The sequence below is a fragment of the Amphiura filiformis genome, chromosome 4, assembly GCF_039555335.1.
Source record: "Amphiura filiformis chromosome 4, Afil_fr2py, whole genome shotgun sequence".
Classification (NCBI taxonomy): Eukaryota; Metazoa; Echinodermata; class Ophiuroidea; order Amphilepidida; family Amphiuridae; genus Amphiura; species Amphiura filiformis.
This window is the reverse complement of record NC_092631.1, coordinates 46,484,399-46,499,748: the sequence shown is the minus strand read 5'-3', so window position 1 is coordinate 46,499,748 and position 15,350 is coordinate 46,484,399. Positions and strand designations below refer to the sequence as shown.

The following is a 15,350-nucleotide window of genomic DNA, read 5'->3' as shown; positions in this document are numbered from 1 at the left end:
TGTAGGCCTATAATGTTTAGAGTCAGTTCTGCGCATCAAGTATCATGTTTAAAAAACATGTTTAAAAAATAACTTTGAAAGTAAGAAATATTATATATATATTTAGAGTCAGAACGGTGGAGTATTTCTGCGCACGGTCGCAGGGAATCCGCAGTCGGACTTTCGGCGCACGTGCGCTGAATAGTTCCGGTGGAGTAATTCTGCGCACGGTCGCAGGGAACCCACGGACGGATTTTCGGCGCACGTGCGCAGAAACTTCCCTCCGTATATAGCTCCGGTGGAGTAATTCTGCGGTCGCAGGGAATTCACAGTCGGACTTTCGGCGCACGTGCGCTGAAACTCCCCTCCGTATATAGTTCCGGTGGAGTAATTCTGCGCACGGTCGCAGATAATCCACGGACGGATTTTCGGCGCACGTTTTAATCATCTCATGAATTGTTATGATTTAATATTATAAAATGGTAGAGAGTATGAAATATTATTTAGGGCCTATATGTTTAGAGTCAGCATCAAGTTTCATGTTTAAAAACCATGTTTAAAAAATAACTTAGAAAGTAAGAAATATTATATATATATTTACAGTCAGAACGGTCCACAGTGGAGTAAGAAATATTATATATATATTTAGAGTCAGAACGGTGGAGTATTTCTGCGCACGGTCGCAGGGAATCCACAGTCGGACTTTCGGCGCACGTGCGCTGAATAGTTCCGGTGGAGTAATTCTGCGCACGGTCGCAGGGAACCCACAGTCGGACTTTCGGCGCACGTGCGCAGAAACTCCCCTCCGTATATAGCTCCGGTGGATTAATTCTGCGCACGGTCGCAGGGAATCCACAGTCGGATTTTCGGCGCACGTGCGCAGAAACTCCCCTCCGTATATAGCTCCGGTGGAGTAATTCTGCGCACGGTCGCAGGGAACCCACAGTCGGACTTTCGGCGCACGTGCGCAGAAACTCCCCTCCGTATATAGCTCCGGTGGATTAATTCTGCGCACGGTCGCAGGGAATCACGGTCGGCGCACGTGCGCAGAAACTCCCCTCCGTATATAGCTCCGGTGGAGTAATTCTGCGCACGGTCGCAGGGAATCCACTGACGGATTTTCGGGCGCACGTTTTAATCATCTTATCTTATGAATTGTAATAAACGGAGGGGATTTTCTGTGCACGTGCGCAGAAAATCCGACTGTGGATTCCTTGCGTCCACCGTGCGCAGATAATCCACTATCGGAAGTTCTGCGTAGGGGTCGCAGAAGCTCCACTGGTGGATCATGTACATACATGATTCTGAGCAGTGCTGCACTGGGCCACTGGCAATTAAGCGCACTGTGGCGATGGACCAATTTTGACTCACACTTACAGAAAAACCAAATAAGTTATGATGCTGTAATTTGCAGGATAGTTACAAAACATAATTGGCATTAACATCTCCAATTTTTACAGAAAAATTATGAAAAATAAAAGAATGAGCTCAATTTAGAAATGTCTGTGCAAGCAGTGCACAGTTGAGCTCCCTGCATGTCTATGGGAGTGTTCTAATCAAGTTGATGGTTCATTGGTCATCCCTACTTTCAGTGAAACCCATAAGAAACGCTAAAACTTGATTCTCAAACAGCAGAACCCCTAGCCTGTTCTCAACAGTCCTCCAATCCAGGCATTCATTCTAGCCTGCGTTCCCCATGTTTTCCTTTGCACCCACACATATCCCCTGCTGCTGTCAAGATGCAAGGAAAGTTAAAATGTTTGTATTCAGAATGGCTGTCCATGTCGTAAAGGTGCTCCCTTTCATTCCCGTGGTGTGAAATGTGCAGCATCGTTTTGTTGTTTCGAAGAAAGCAGGTTGGTAGCTTCCATTAGAGTCCAATATCTGCTCATCAGTCTCATCATTTGTCCTTGTTTTCACTCTCTTGTTTATCTTTTTTTATTTGCTGTCTAAGCTGAGCTCGTTTGACACTCACAAGCATGTGTGCTGCGGTGTAAATCCATAAACACTGCAAGAGAAATAGATCAAGAGATATATTTATTTATACAATTCAGCCAAGAGACTAGACGATAATCCAATAGTATCGGAGCACTATATAAAAGGGTCAAAAATATTTGAAAGATATATGTGATTGCTATCACTTTAGGCTCCTAATTGAAGTCAAATCAAAGGGAGGTCTTGGGTTTGACTCCTGCCCAGGTTCAAATCCCTTCCTTGGTCATCTTGAGAAAAAGATTACATTGTGAATATTGACTGTCTTGACTGACTGTGATGCAACATACTACACAACAGGGTTGGAGAATAATTTTACCCCTTATAGGAAGATTTTTAGGAAGTTGGTCAAAAAAGGTAAACAAATGAGGAAAACAACAACAAATCAGGAAGTCTGAACTCATGTCAAACAGACTGTTGCAATTTTGTTTGATTTCAACCAGGAGTGCAATATGGAAACAATTAAAATGAAAGACGTAAATCTGGCTTTTTCTTGAAGTGGCAAACATCGGTTACACTATCAAACAAAATTATTTACTAAAAGCACATTGAACTCCACCTAACATCTTATGAAATTTTGGAGAAAATCCACCCTATATTCTTTTTTCACTACACTAGCCGTAACATATTTTGACCATATCCTTATCTTCAATACCATGGGTGTAGCCAGCCATTAAAGACTGATAAGCCTGAAATTGCAAATGTATTCCAAAGTTTTCTTTTGGAATGATTTGGAAACAATTGCCTCCAAACAGTAATTTGTAACCTTTTTTATGATACTTCAGAGTAATTCTATCATATTTAATGTGACACCTATATCAAAAGCATGTTTAACCATTCACTGTAGCGTTTTACTGGACGTTTCAAGATATCCAAATTTCAAGAGTCAAAATTTACTCCCAAGCCTTCCCTCCTCAGGTTAATCCACTGTTATGGGATCTGGAATGAGCATTTCGACAGTTTTTTGTGGGACATGAGAGCACATCAGACATATCGAATTGCATTCTGAATACGAAGAATGTCTTTCTGATATCAAATAATTTTCATTTTTTAAATTCACGATATAATACAAATTTTATGACAAATTATTAACATTTGATATTTTTCACATTTTTGATATATAACAGTCCTCGAATTAAATTTTATAAATCTAATGATATATTCTTAAAGTGTATGTAGCTGGGATGAAAAGCCGACGATCAATTGAAAATTTTGACCTTTCATATTATTGAAGATATGGATTTTTTTTGGTGTTTTGGGAAAAAATCCATATCTTCAATACAAAAGGTCAAAATTTTCAATTGATCGTCGGCTTTTCATCCCACCTACATACACTTTAAAGTATACCCTAATAACTCACTTACCAATATGACAAGGCAATTAATGAGGACTGGAACACACAAGACTACAGATATGAATAAACCACTCGAGTCAAAATACTGCAGTCTGGCAAATAACCTGGTAAGTAAAAAAACAAAACAATTTTAAAGTTACAGAGCAACTTTAGAATAGTGGCCGCCATCCGCAATGATAATCCTAATCCAAATCTTAACCCTAATCCTATAAAACCTTACCTTTATCTTTATCACTTGGTATTGCAGCATTCATTCCAAGTTACTAACCTAATATCTCTTTTTTGGGAACATCTTGCATCTGATCATTAGATCAGTAATGATATTGTTCAGATTGTCATGAAACTGCAGCACATTATTCCAAAGGAAGATTTGTTATTCTGCACTTAAGATGGTACTACACCCCTGATAAATTGTGTGACTAACTTTTGCATTTTTCTCAAAAAATAACTACACACTGCACTGGTAACAAATGTTATGTATATTATAGGGGCAAGGAATCCAATTACTTCACTGAAATTTCAGTGATTCAAGACAAGTGGTTCAATATATATGTTAAGAAATGAGGTACATTCTAGCGCTACCTCTTTTCTTATCATAAATAACATCTTAAGCATAAATTGGGTTATTCCAGCTGAAATCCATATAGAAGACACAACCTTAATCTACCACACAGGGGTGTGGATTTCAAAGAGGTGCCAGAATGGGTTGACTCAATTTGAAATCAACACTCCTTGTGTGGGAGATTAAGGTCATGTCTTCCATAGAGGGCACATGGATTACAACTGGAATAGCCCATTGCTCTTTCTACCAATGCTTCAAATGCCAACCATACTTTGGAATACCCTCAAAATAACATATGTGACACGATCTGGTCCATGGGGGGGCCAAAGGAGGCATTTTTGAAAATTGAGTTACTCTAATTATTACATTATACATAATAGGCTATCATTTACTGAAAACATCAAACATGAAAGTTTTTAGATTATGTATTTTATTGTATTTTACTCCATATTTTTACCTTTATCTCAGTTTCAAATTTGCTGCCTTTGGCCCCCATGGACCAGATCGTGTCACATATACACTCATACAGTATTATCATTTCAAGTAGGCCTAAGCTACATCATTATCGAGGGTTTGGGGCAAAAAGGCCTTATCTGCAATAGCCAGATGTCCTATTTTTAGATTGTGTACAAAATAGAATGCAGAAATGGTCAAATGTCTATTAATAGGGCAGCTATTGCAGATAGGTCTTCTAGCACTAATCCCACATTAGGTATTTAACATTACGTCATTGGGCAGGAAAAACCTTATATGTGTCATTTAATAGTCCGAGGTGCTCTGACGATAACACTTCATTCGCCATGCAATGGGACAACGGAACCGCTATGGTACGTGAACGAGCTAATGTGTCATTAGCCCCTGAACATGTTTAAAGCTGGAACCTGTTGGCAGTTTTGTTTTAAACATGTTCAGGGGCCAAAAGCACATAGGTTTTTCCTGCCCAACGGATACTGTTTTAGTATGACTTCATCCCTTTTGATTAATATTTTTTTCACATGATTGATTCATTGGAACCAGGAGGGTGAAAGTGCATAGGAACAATGCCGGAAACTATGTTACGCTATTGTTCGACCTAGGCTACATCATTTTTAACGCATGCGTGTTCTTCAATACAGCTTTAGTCTCCTCCACCTTCGCAACACGGTACATGGAGTGACTGGAATCCACAGAGGAGTAAGATATCTTACTCCTCTGTGCTGGAATCACAATGACGGCGGAGGAGAATACTAGCTGGTCAGAGAGTTTAATTATATCAAGCATATAATACCTGAACAATCACCGTCATTTCATCGATTTACTACAAAATATATTGTATACTCAAAATATAATTTTAAAACTGTAAACCTGTTAACTTATATATATTTGTGTACTAAAGTATATTGACACGTAAATAAAATCATGTTGAAGACAAAATGGCCGCTAATCCGCCTATTGTCTAGACCTAGGCTACATCTTCCGGTTTGGTTATGTAACCTAGGATGCTTATCCCTTTGTATCCCTGTTGGAACTTACTTGTAATTTTGTGATGCCCATTCATTGATATTCTCTGACATATATATGAGAAGTACTGTAAGGAAATATATAATAAACAGAATTACAATGAATTCTACAATCAAGAAAAATAATGCTGGTATACACTCTGACATGCTAAATGTTATTTCACTACCCCTCTCCCAATTCAATGTTGATGAAAGCACTTCTTTTTTTGGCTCTCCAACATTGATTAGGGAATTATAAAAGTTATTGGTAGATATTTTGATTCACATTCCAACATGTAGAATATGCTCAACTTAAGATTACATTCTGCATGCTTTCAAAACTGCACCTTTTCTTACATGAGACCAAACTGAACAATATAATGTCTGACATTGTCAATTGGACCACGTGTGTATTTTGGTTTATTTTAATAAGGGGAACTTGGAAACCCTTTAGTTGTAGCTTGCAGGTCTGATGTCAGAGCTTTTCCATTACCTAGCAACCTGGTTCATAAATGTTATAACCTCAGTTTTGAACCACAATCAAAATAATCACTTCCTAGTCTTTTTATGGTTTTCTAGGAGGCTTATCCCTCAAAATCTCACATTTGAAAAAAGGGCCCCTTTTCCTCCAGCACTGTTGGAAAAGACCCAACACTACTAACAATGCTAATTTTACATTGTAAAATAAATATGTGTGGCCTAACCTAAGTTTTGTCAAGAATTCTTGCTTCAAGTTGCTTGAGTAATCTAGTGAAAAAATAGAAAGAAAAATAGAAGATACTGTTCTTTTTCAGATACATTTACTAGGCCTACCTGCAGCCTGCCAGTGAAATCATTTGAGGACTGGGTTAGCGTGCCCCTGTCAGTAAATAATGTACTATAGTCAAAAAGTGTGCAGAGTCGTGTACATACATGTAAATGATCGAGCTGAAATCCACCAAATTATTTTCTATTTTTATTAAGTCAAAATTGGTACCGGTAACTTTTTAAGATTCCCAAATCTCACAAAATACTCACATAACAGAAGAAAATAAACGACTTGTACATTGAAATATTTGGCTGTGCAGAATGTGAAGAGTAGACACACAATGTGGAAGACATTCAAGATGATCAGCCAAGGCTCTGTCCAATCAATCTGCAAAGCAATACACATGAATAACATCAAATTGCACATTTGTAATCAGACCGTACCAAAGATCTTCTTCCTCCATCTAGACAAAGTGCTCATGGTCGCAACCTTCGCAATGCGCATAAATACACCCAACTCCGCGCTTCCAAAATAGTCCCATACCATACTTTGTGGACCTGCTAAACAAGTAATGTGTAGTTTTTCTTTTTTATTCATGTGCTCATTGTATCCTGCATGCACAGTGGCCGTGCAATCACCCCCCTTTTTCTGAAGTGTATGCAATGTGTTTCTTTCCTTTTCTTTTTATTTATTAATATTTAATATTTAATGATCAACTATTTTTAATAAGTGCAATATTAGTTTCTGTAAATGATATTTTATACCATTTTATGTGTTTTATAGATGTTATTCTTTATAAATATTTTTGAATGTTTGTTGTTTTTATCTTTGTAAATTTATCATGTAATTTGACCTTCGGGTCACCTTTTGATAATAAAATATGAATATGAATATGAATATGAATATGAATAAATTTTCACCACAAAATATGATATGAAAACACAGGTGAGCAATGTATGAATATATGGAGCAGGCCCGTATGCAGGGGGGTTGCGACGCCCCCCCAAAAAAAAGTCCCAAAATTTCAGAATTGTTTACCCTTTTTGGACAAAAAAGGTCCAAATTTTGGGAAGAAAGTCCACTTTTCACAAAATTGCCCCCCTCCCCTTGGAAAAAAGTCCACTTTTTCAAAATCAGCACCCCCCAAATGAAATCCTGCATACGGGCCCCGGGATACGGGCCTGATTATGGCTGATATGATATGAACAGGTTGTTAATTATTGTCAATATAATAATTATATTTTGCGACGTTTATAATGAAAATAATTAACACTGAAGACACCCTATGGCACCTGCTACAACTTGAGACCAAGTCCTCAAACTGAGTGTTTCTACTGAGGGCCAAATTCTGTGCCATGCCGTGCCGTGCCGGGTCATACCGGGTAACAAGCCCAGTAGAAACGATCTGGGTAATCGGTTGCCGTGTCATGCCGTGCATCGTGCGAGACACGGCTTTCTGGTCTCAGTAGAAACAAGCTGGGTAACGGTGGCCGGATTATGATCGGTATTTTGTGCCCGGAAAATAGCGGGTCAAAAAAGCCGTACGCTCAGTATAAACACGCTGAAACTTTCGAAATTCGTAGTTACTACAACTGCTCTTTTAATACCGGACTCCACTACTGTCATTTGAATTGCCATTGGCTAAAAAAGCTTAGTTAAAATATTTCTTCAGGCCTGCACAGAAATACGAAGAACTCACACCGACATCATTGTACATCGGAACGTAAGAGTTAACTTATTATAGAGTCTAGAATTCCATGGAATACAGCTGTGGCCAGCGATCTTTTTCTAAGCTAATCATGATTCTAAGAAAATAAGAGACGACGGGAAGCACATCGTACATGAGTTGATTGATGTTGCACCTTTAAGCACCCCCGTCGCCGTTTTGAAGCACAGCACAGCACCTGATGATAAAATGCAAGATATGAATGGACTTGCTTGTTTGTATACAAATGCAGATAGTCTTCTCAACAAGAGAAGCGAACTGATGGCAGTAATCTCTTCTGCCAAGCCTGACATAGTTGCAGTCACTGAGATATACCCCAAAGTAGAGGTGAAGATTGATAAAGCAGAGCTAGAAATAGATGGGTATGATTGTTTCATCTCAGGACTTACAGGAAGAGGAGTATGCATTTATTTAAGCAAGAGTTTAAATGCAAAGCTAGTTGAAGATTTGACGATTTCAGATTTTGAGGAAAATGTGTGGTGTGAAGTTAGACTGCAAGGTGAAGATAGACTTCTTATTGGATGTGTGTACAGAAGCCCAAACTCTACTGACATAAATAATAAGAAATTATGGGATCTCATCAATGATGTATGTGGAAGGACATTTTCCCACCTACTTGTTGTTGGTGATTTCAACCACCCAGAAATTGATTGGGAGTCTTGGACTTCAAGTGCAGGAGACAACCATGAAAGCTCTCTGTTTCTAGATTGCCTGCAGGATAATTACCTCCACCAGATAACCAATTTTGACACTAGATACCGCATAGGACAAAGGAGCAGCCTATTGGATCTAGTTATTACCAATGACGACACGCTGATAAGTAATTTAACCAGCGGCAGCCCACTTGGAAAGAGTGACCATGTCACCCTATTTTTCACGATGGATTGCTCTATTGAAGCTGACCAAACAGATAAAGAAAGATTTTTATATAACAAAGGTGCATATGATTCACTGAGAAAGGATCTAAGCAATATTGTCTGGGACGAAGAATTATGCAACCTTGATGTTAACGAATCGTGGATATTCTTTGAGAATAAACTTAAGAATGCAATGGATAATCACATTCCTAAGACCAAACCTAACAGATGTGAGAAAGAGCAGAAGAAGTTCAAGCCACTATGGATGTGCAAAGATACTATGCAGAAGGCTAAGAAAAAATACAATGCCTGGAAGCGCTATACCAGAACAAAGGACTACCAGCACTATGTGGATTACACTCATGCAAGAAATGAGGCGACCAAAGTTGTAAGGAAAGCCAAGAGATTGTCGAAAAGCAAGCTTGCAAAGGAAACCAAGGATAACCCCAAAGCATTTTGGAAATATGTGAGGTCAAAATGTAAAGTGAAGTCTGGTGTAAAAGACCTGAAAAAGGATGATGGTTCGTACGCTCATACAGACAGTGAAAAGGCAGAGATATTGAACTCATTTTTTGCAAGTGTATTTACTGATGAAGATTTAAATGACATGCCAGAACCTGATATCATATTTAGCGAAGAGAAAATCCAGGATGTAGATTTTAAAGCCTAAGAAGTTTTGAAGCAGTTACAGAAACTTAAGCCTGCAAAATCGCCGGGGCCTGATGGCCTACACCCTAGAGTGTTGAAAGAAGTAAGCAATGAGATTGCCTATCCACTGAGTGTAATCTTCAGGAAGTCAATGGATGCAGGAGAAGTTCCTAAAGCTTGGAAAGAAGCAGAGGTCACAGCTATTTTTAAGAAAGGTAGTGCAGCTGATGCAGGAAATTATAGACCAGTCAGTCTAACCTCAATTGTGTGTAAGATAATGGAATCAATGATAAGAAACCAGCTCATGGCATTCATGAAGGAGCATAATGTCATCAAAGACGAGCAACATGGGTTTAGGCAAGACCGTTCGTGCGTAACTCAACTTCTAGAGATTATGGAGATTTGGACAAAACTACTAGAAGAAGGTGCTAACATTGATGTAGTGTATTTAGATTTCAAGGCTTTTGACTCAGTTCCCCATCAGCGCCTTTTTGAAGAAAGCCAAATCACATGGGATAAACGGGAAGTTGATTCACTGGATTGAAAGTTTCCTGGTTGGACGAGACAACGAGTATCGGTAAATGGAGAGAAGTCAGCATGGGCCTCAGTGAAAAGCGGTATTCCACAAGGCAGTGTCCTTGGGCCAATACTTTTCATACTTTACATCAATGATCTGCCAAATGTGGTGAGCAGTTTAGTAATGATGTTTGCTGACGACACCAAGGTGTTCACATCGGTCAATAATGATGCTGATCGTCATAGACTGCAAGAAGATTTGGATCATCTTTGTGATTGGTCTGCTAGATGGCAGTTACAGTTTAATGTTAGTAAGTGTGGCATACTGCACTATGGGAAAGATGCTGAAAACTACACCTACAGTATGAATGATGGCAGTGATAAGAGAGACCTGAAGATAATTGATGAGGAAAAGATCTTGGAGTCCAGTTTGATAAGACACTGACCTTCGGTAAGCACATAGGAACAATAGCAAATAAGGCAACCAGAGTTGTTGGTGTGATTAAGAGAACTTTTGACCACATGGATGAGCATGTATTCAAGACACTATACAAGTCCATGGTTCGTCCGCATTTGGAGTATGCGAATAGTGTATGGAGCCCCTACTTGAAGAGAGATATTGATAAACTTGAGAAAGTACAGCGGAGGGCAACGAAAATTGTACCATCACTACGTGATATACCATATGCTACAAGACTGCTTCTTTTGGATCTACCGACACTGGCTTATAGAAGACTTCGGGGAGATCTCATCCAAGTATACAAGATTCTGCATGAACTACAAGATATTGAAGTTTCGAAGATGTTTGATATGACGAGAAATGTAGAAGGCCTGAGAGGTCATGATCTGAAGATTAATAAGCAGAGATGTTTTTCGAGGTTACAGCAAAACTGCTTCTCACAGAGAGTGTGTAATGTGTGGAACAAACTCCCAGCAGCTGTTGTTCATGCCCAATCCACCAACATCTTCAAGAATGGTATTGATGAGTTTCTCACCAAACATATTGACATGTTTAGCTTCTCCGGGTTTTCAGCACAGGACCAAATTATGTGGACATCCAGATAAATCCTGCTCTCACATCACATATCCCTCCTTCCATTGCATTCAGTACTATTGCATTAAGTTATGTGTGAATATGGACGGGCGTTATAAGGCTAAAAAGCCTTCCTTTTGCAGTGCCCAACTCTACAGGTATACAGGTAGGTATACAGGTATACAGGTATTTCAATAGAACTTACTTGCTTTAAAAATGCCCACATTCCATCTATCTCGCCAACACGTACTGCATCACTGGGAGCTGACATTGTTTCTGATCCCGCTTTCGTAGGAGCACCAATAAATCGGAGATACCGCCCAACTCTACAAATTTTTATAGTCTCTGTTACGTTTTAGAATCTACGCTTGCATGGTATTCTTGTTTGAAAGTGCGTGAATCAAATGCTTGAAGGAGATTGATTTTCGATATTTTGTTGGTTGCTACCTTAGATTATTAATACACAGATTGGAATTTTCCATGCCTGTGCGCTCTAAGCGTACCAGAATTCAGCTGACGCCGGTACAGCGTACAGACCTGGCGACATCGCTTATCTTACGCGAGAAGTTTCTTTTGTGTACGCTCGCGCTGTTTGCGCTATTTTGAGTTTGCTCACGCGGTACGCCGGTACCTGACTTAGCGTCGATCCCCTGAGGCAACATGCCATGTTTCCGCGGTATGGTTGCTACGGACACATTCATTCATTTACGTGGAGTGATCGAGAAACAAGCAGTCGAAAGTACTCTGCAATTTACAATATTTCGTGCAGTTCCCCCCTACTTTTTAGTACCATAATGGAAAGTATCTATAATTTGATTCCTCGAGAGGAAATTAAACCTCCAAAACAAGAAAGGTGAGTGTTTTTACCCCGGGTTTTTACCAATGTTTTTATGAAGTCAAAATACGGTAATTTTATTAAAATGATATCAGTTCATGAGTTACCCCATGATACAGTTCAGTGCTGTGCCCCCCTCAGCCCTGCATGGTTTCATCATTCATTTCATGGCACTGCCACTGCCATGACTGGCAGCTGATCTGTTATAAGCTTAAAAAGTGTAGAATGTCATTAGCTGAATTCCTAGCCTTCTCCACTCCGCACGATTGGCATGAACATCGAATCGATGACGATCAGTGTTTACTCTCTCTGGAAATTGGGTGCGCCAAATGAAACATTTTTTTCCCAAATTGGCCTAATTTTGTCTCAGTAATTCCCCAAATTGATCAATTGTAATACAGTATTGCAAATCTGTTTGCGCCAAAAATAATTTTCACTGGGCCAAAATTGAGACATACAGCCTCTGTCTGAGACTGAGTAAACACTGATGACGATGTATTGAAAAATGCAGGGTCCACCGACCCCAGCCATGCCGGCAGAATGGTCGGCAGTAATAGTACGTACCGGCAATGACCGGAGCCGAGAAGAAAGCTTAATAACTTACTATAGTGGGAATTCCAATTGAATGAATGCAGCTTTCAATATAGTGATGATTTTTTGTGTACACTGCGCGATGTATGCCAGCCAGGTAGCGTTAACCCCCGATCGGGGGTGAATGACCCCCTAAATTGAAAAAATATTAATATTTCACCCTCCAAATGCCTCCATATATGGGGAATGTGCAAGCTCGGGGGTGAACTCTGACCCTCTACTTTTGGACCTTACTCCTACCCCTGACTGCACTGCAAAATATTTGTTTGGATTTTCTGCAAGCTCGGGAGTGAAAAACACAGGAAAACAACCCCCGACTTTCGGGCCTCGGCTTAATGCTACCCCTGATGCCAGCCTGTGCGACTGTGTGTGTGAGGTAAACGAGGAAGTGAATCCAACCATGCCAAGTTAGACATGATCACAAAATTTTCAAGTAGGTTTTTTCACATGGAAATATTTTGTTTGAAAAGGTGATTATTTAACTTAAAAAATAAGGGGTCAACCATGTTTGTAGCTCAAATATCAGCAAAGTTATGGGCAAATGTCTGTTTTAAAATTCTGCAATTTTCTGCGGCCATCATTGACAATGCCTTTACATGACTTACTGTACAAAAAAGCAAATAATGCATCATTTTTTCACCATGTCGATCCGTTTTACACAAAGGCGATTTTATTTTATGAAATCTAACTATCACTGCATGACGACTTCTGTATCAAGGATAAAGTACCAGCACTTTTTAGACTACGTCTCCAAGTTTCTGGTGTCCAAATTTCAAAATTTTGTGTTTTCCTATGGGGATTACACAGTTAAGCCATTTTACTGTGGTCGCAACTTTTTGAGTTGAACGTCGCCCTCTATAATAAGCAATGTGGACATACCTAGCCAAGTCACATACTTGTGATTGGTTAGCATTCGGTCGGGCTGACGTCACAAAGGGGAAATAGCCTTGTAAAACCAGTGTGCGCATGTGCAGTTCCCCTTTCTCCAGCTGGTTGCTATGCGCGCGCTTGTACGAAGGGGGACAATGTTCCCGGATGTCCGACCGAGTGAATTGCATCCAAGGTGCGTTCTCGTTGTAGTTTGAAATATATACGATTGCGGTTGGATTGAGTACAGCTGTTGAAAGCTGAAATCCTTTTGTTATTCCTATTAACTGGCAGTAAAAGTCAAATTTTAATATTTTGGTCAATTTTTGGAAATAAGGGCCAAAAACATGCATTTTTAGGGCATTTTTCTACCTTTTTTCGTATTCTGTGACAATCAAGCCCAGAGACTTGAACAAAATTGCATGTTTTGGGGCCATTTTCCCTCAAATTGTAAAAATATTAAAATTTCAATTTGAGAGTGTTCTCTTCTCTTTCACTTTTGCATTTAATAGCTAGCTCTTCTTTCTCAGTTCTGGGGTAGAGGCTGATTTTGAGATGACCGTGCAAAAAATAGTAAATTCTGTGCAATTTTTAATCGCTTTCCCATTTTTTTTGTTGCTTTTAGGCATCAGTCACAATTCCGAAGTACAGTGAAAAATGAGACCAAGACCAACAAATCACCCAACAAAACCATGGGACCAGCCAAAGTACAAGTGAACCCTCCTGGAGAGTATCTCACGAAGCGGTCCAAAGAACCACAACTTCCAGAGAAGACAGATTTCAGATATTCAGATGCCGACAAATCCAGACCACCAGTTCCCAGGCATACTGAGAAGCCATTGATGGGAATCAAATCCAATAAAGACTTTGTCAAGACAAATGCAGTAGAGAATATCATGTCTGTACCAAAGAAACCAGCAGCAAACTTTGTGGATACTGCGAAGGGCTCAACACAGCCTTTGGAACCATCAGGACTCATGCCAGTTTACACAAAGAAAAGGGTAAGGACAAAACTCTGGTATGCTGATGAGAGCACACAGCACTTCTTTGACATCAAGACATCTTCAATAGTACATACATATTTTGAGATTGGTACACTTGGAAACTTAAATAACTGGCTGTTTTGAGAAAAAAACCTGTGTTGATCGTTGAGAAGAAGTTCTGTTTATTCACTATTACTATTCTCTTTCTTTTTTTTTTCTTTTTTTTTGGCATTGTAATGTTTACACATGTTCCAACTTACATGCATGTCATAATTCACACATTAAGTCCCTCATAGAACTCCATGTTAAACAGCCAAAATAGCCAGTGGGATTTCTTTCACTTTACCTTGTTATTTTGGACAGAAACCTTTCCTGACTGGCAGTTATTACTAATGTTGTTATATATTTTTAGTAGAGAATAACAAAATTAAATTTGATGGAAATCATACATTATGGGTTTAAAATTGAAACAAGAAATGTAATAATACTAATGAATTTTGTTAATTTGTAAATATTTATTAGTTTAATATTTATACTGAATAATTATTTTATTTGTCTTTCACAGGAGTTTGGTAAAGTGCCTAACTACCTCCAACAGCGCAATTCAGAAGTGAAAAGGGCGCAGGAAGAATATGACGCTTACATCAAGGAGTACTACAGGCAAGGAGCAATGAAACATTTAACTGGAACAGAAAGAAATAGCATTTTAGACGGCCTCAAGAAAAATTGGCAAGAGATCCACCATCAGTACCAAGGCTTATCGGTCGTCACAGATACCCCACCAAAGAAAGCTAGGAAAGAGCGTATGGAGGCAGAAATGAAACAACTAGAAAGAGACATTGAATTATTAGAGAAACATAAAACCATCTATATTGCTCATTGAGCACTAGTTGAACTAGGTTCAGTTTATTTGAATAGACATTGCTTATTGGTTAGTCAACTTTTAGCTGGGACATAAAAGAGGCGGGGAAAGTTTAACAGAATAGTATCAATTTCAAAGCAATGTGACTTACTAGTTTTGATTGGTTTTGTTAACAATTGGAAAAATATGACCTTTTCATCAAATTTTAGACATAAGTTAACAAATTATTGTTGCTTTATATTTATTGTATACTTTTTTGGTAATTGCGTTATTGGATGACTGAGGAAAATAAGATACTAACTTTGTAGTCACAAATGTG

At 39.0% G+C, this 15,350-nt stretch overlaps 2 protein-coding genes across 2 annotated transcripts; one reads left to right on the top strand and one right to left on the bottom strand.

Annotated features, from left to right (window-relative positions):
* Nucleotides 1–1,567: 1,567 nt before the first annotated feature.
* On the bottom strand, nucleotides 1,568–11,223 carry LOC140150947 (transmembrane protein 18-like). The gene is made up of 5 exons (XM_072173105.1): nucleotides 11,099–11,223; nucleotides 6,383–6,500; nucleotides 5,400–5,454; nucleotides 3,336–3,429; nucleotides 1,568–1,987 (listed from the first exon to the last, which is right to left on the bottom strand). The coding sequence occupies exons 1-5, from the start codon at nucleotides 11,162–11,164 to the stop codon at nucleotides 1,880–1,882; spliced, it is 441 nt and encodes a 146-aa protein (XP_072029206.1). The 5' UTR covers nucleotides 11,165–11,223; the 3' UTR covers nucleotides 1,568–1,879.
* A 363-nt stretch (nucleotides 11,224–11,586) lies between these two features.
* On the top strand, nucleotides 11,587–15,143 carry LOC140150946 (enkurin-like). Its single transcript, XM_072173104.1, has 3 exons — nucleotides 11,587–11,746; nucleotides 13,812–14,187; nucleotides 14,735–15,143. Exons 1-3 carry the CDS (start codon nucleotides 11,688–11,690, stop codon nucleotides 15,050–15,052), a joined length of 753 nt encoding a protein of 250 aa, XP_072029205.1. The 5' UTR covers nucleotides 11,587–11,687; the 3' UTR covers nucleotides 15,053–15,143.
* Nucleotides 15,144–15,350: the final 207 nt, after the last annotated feature.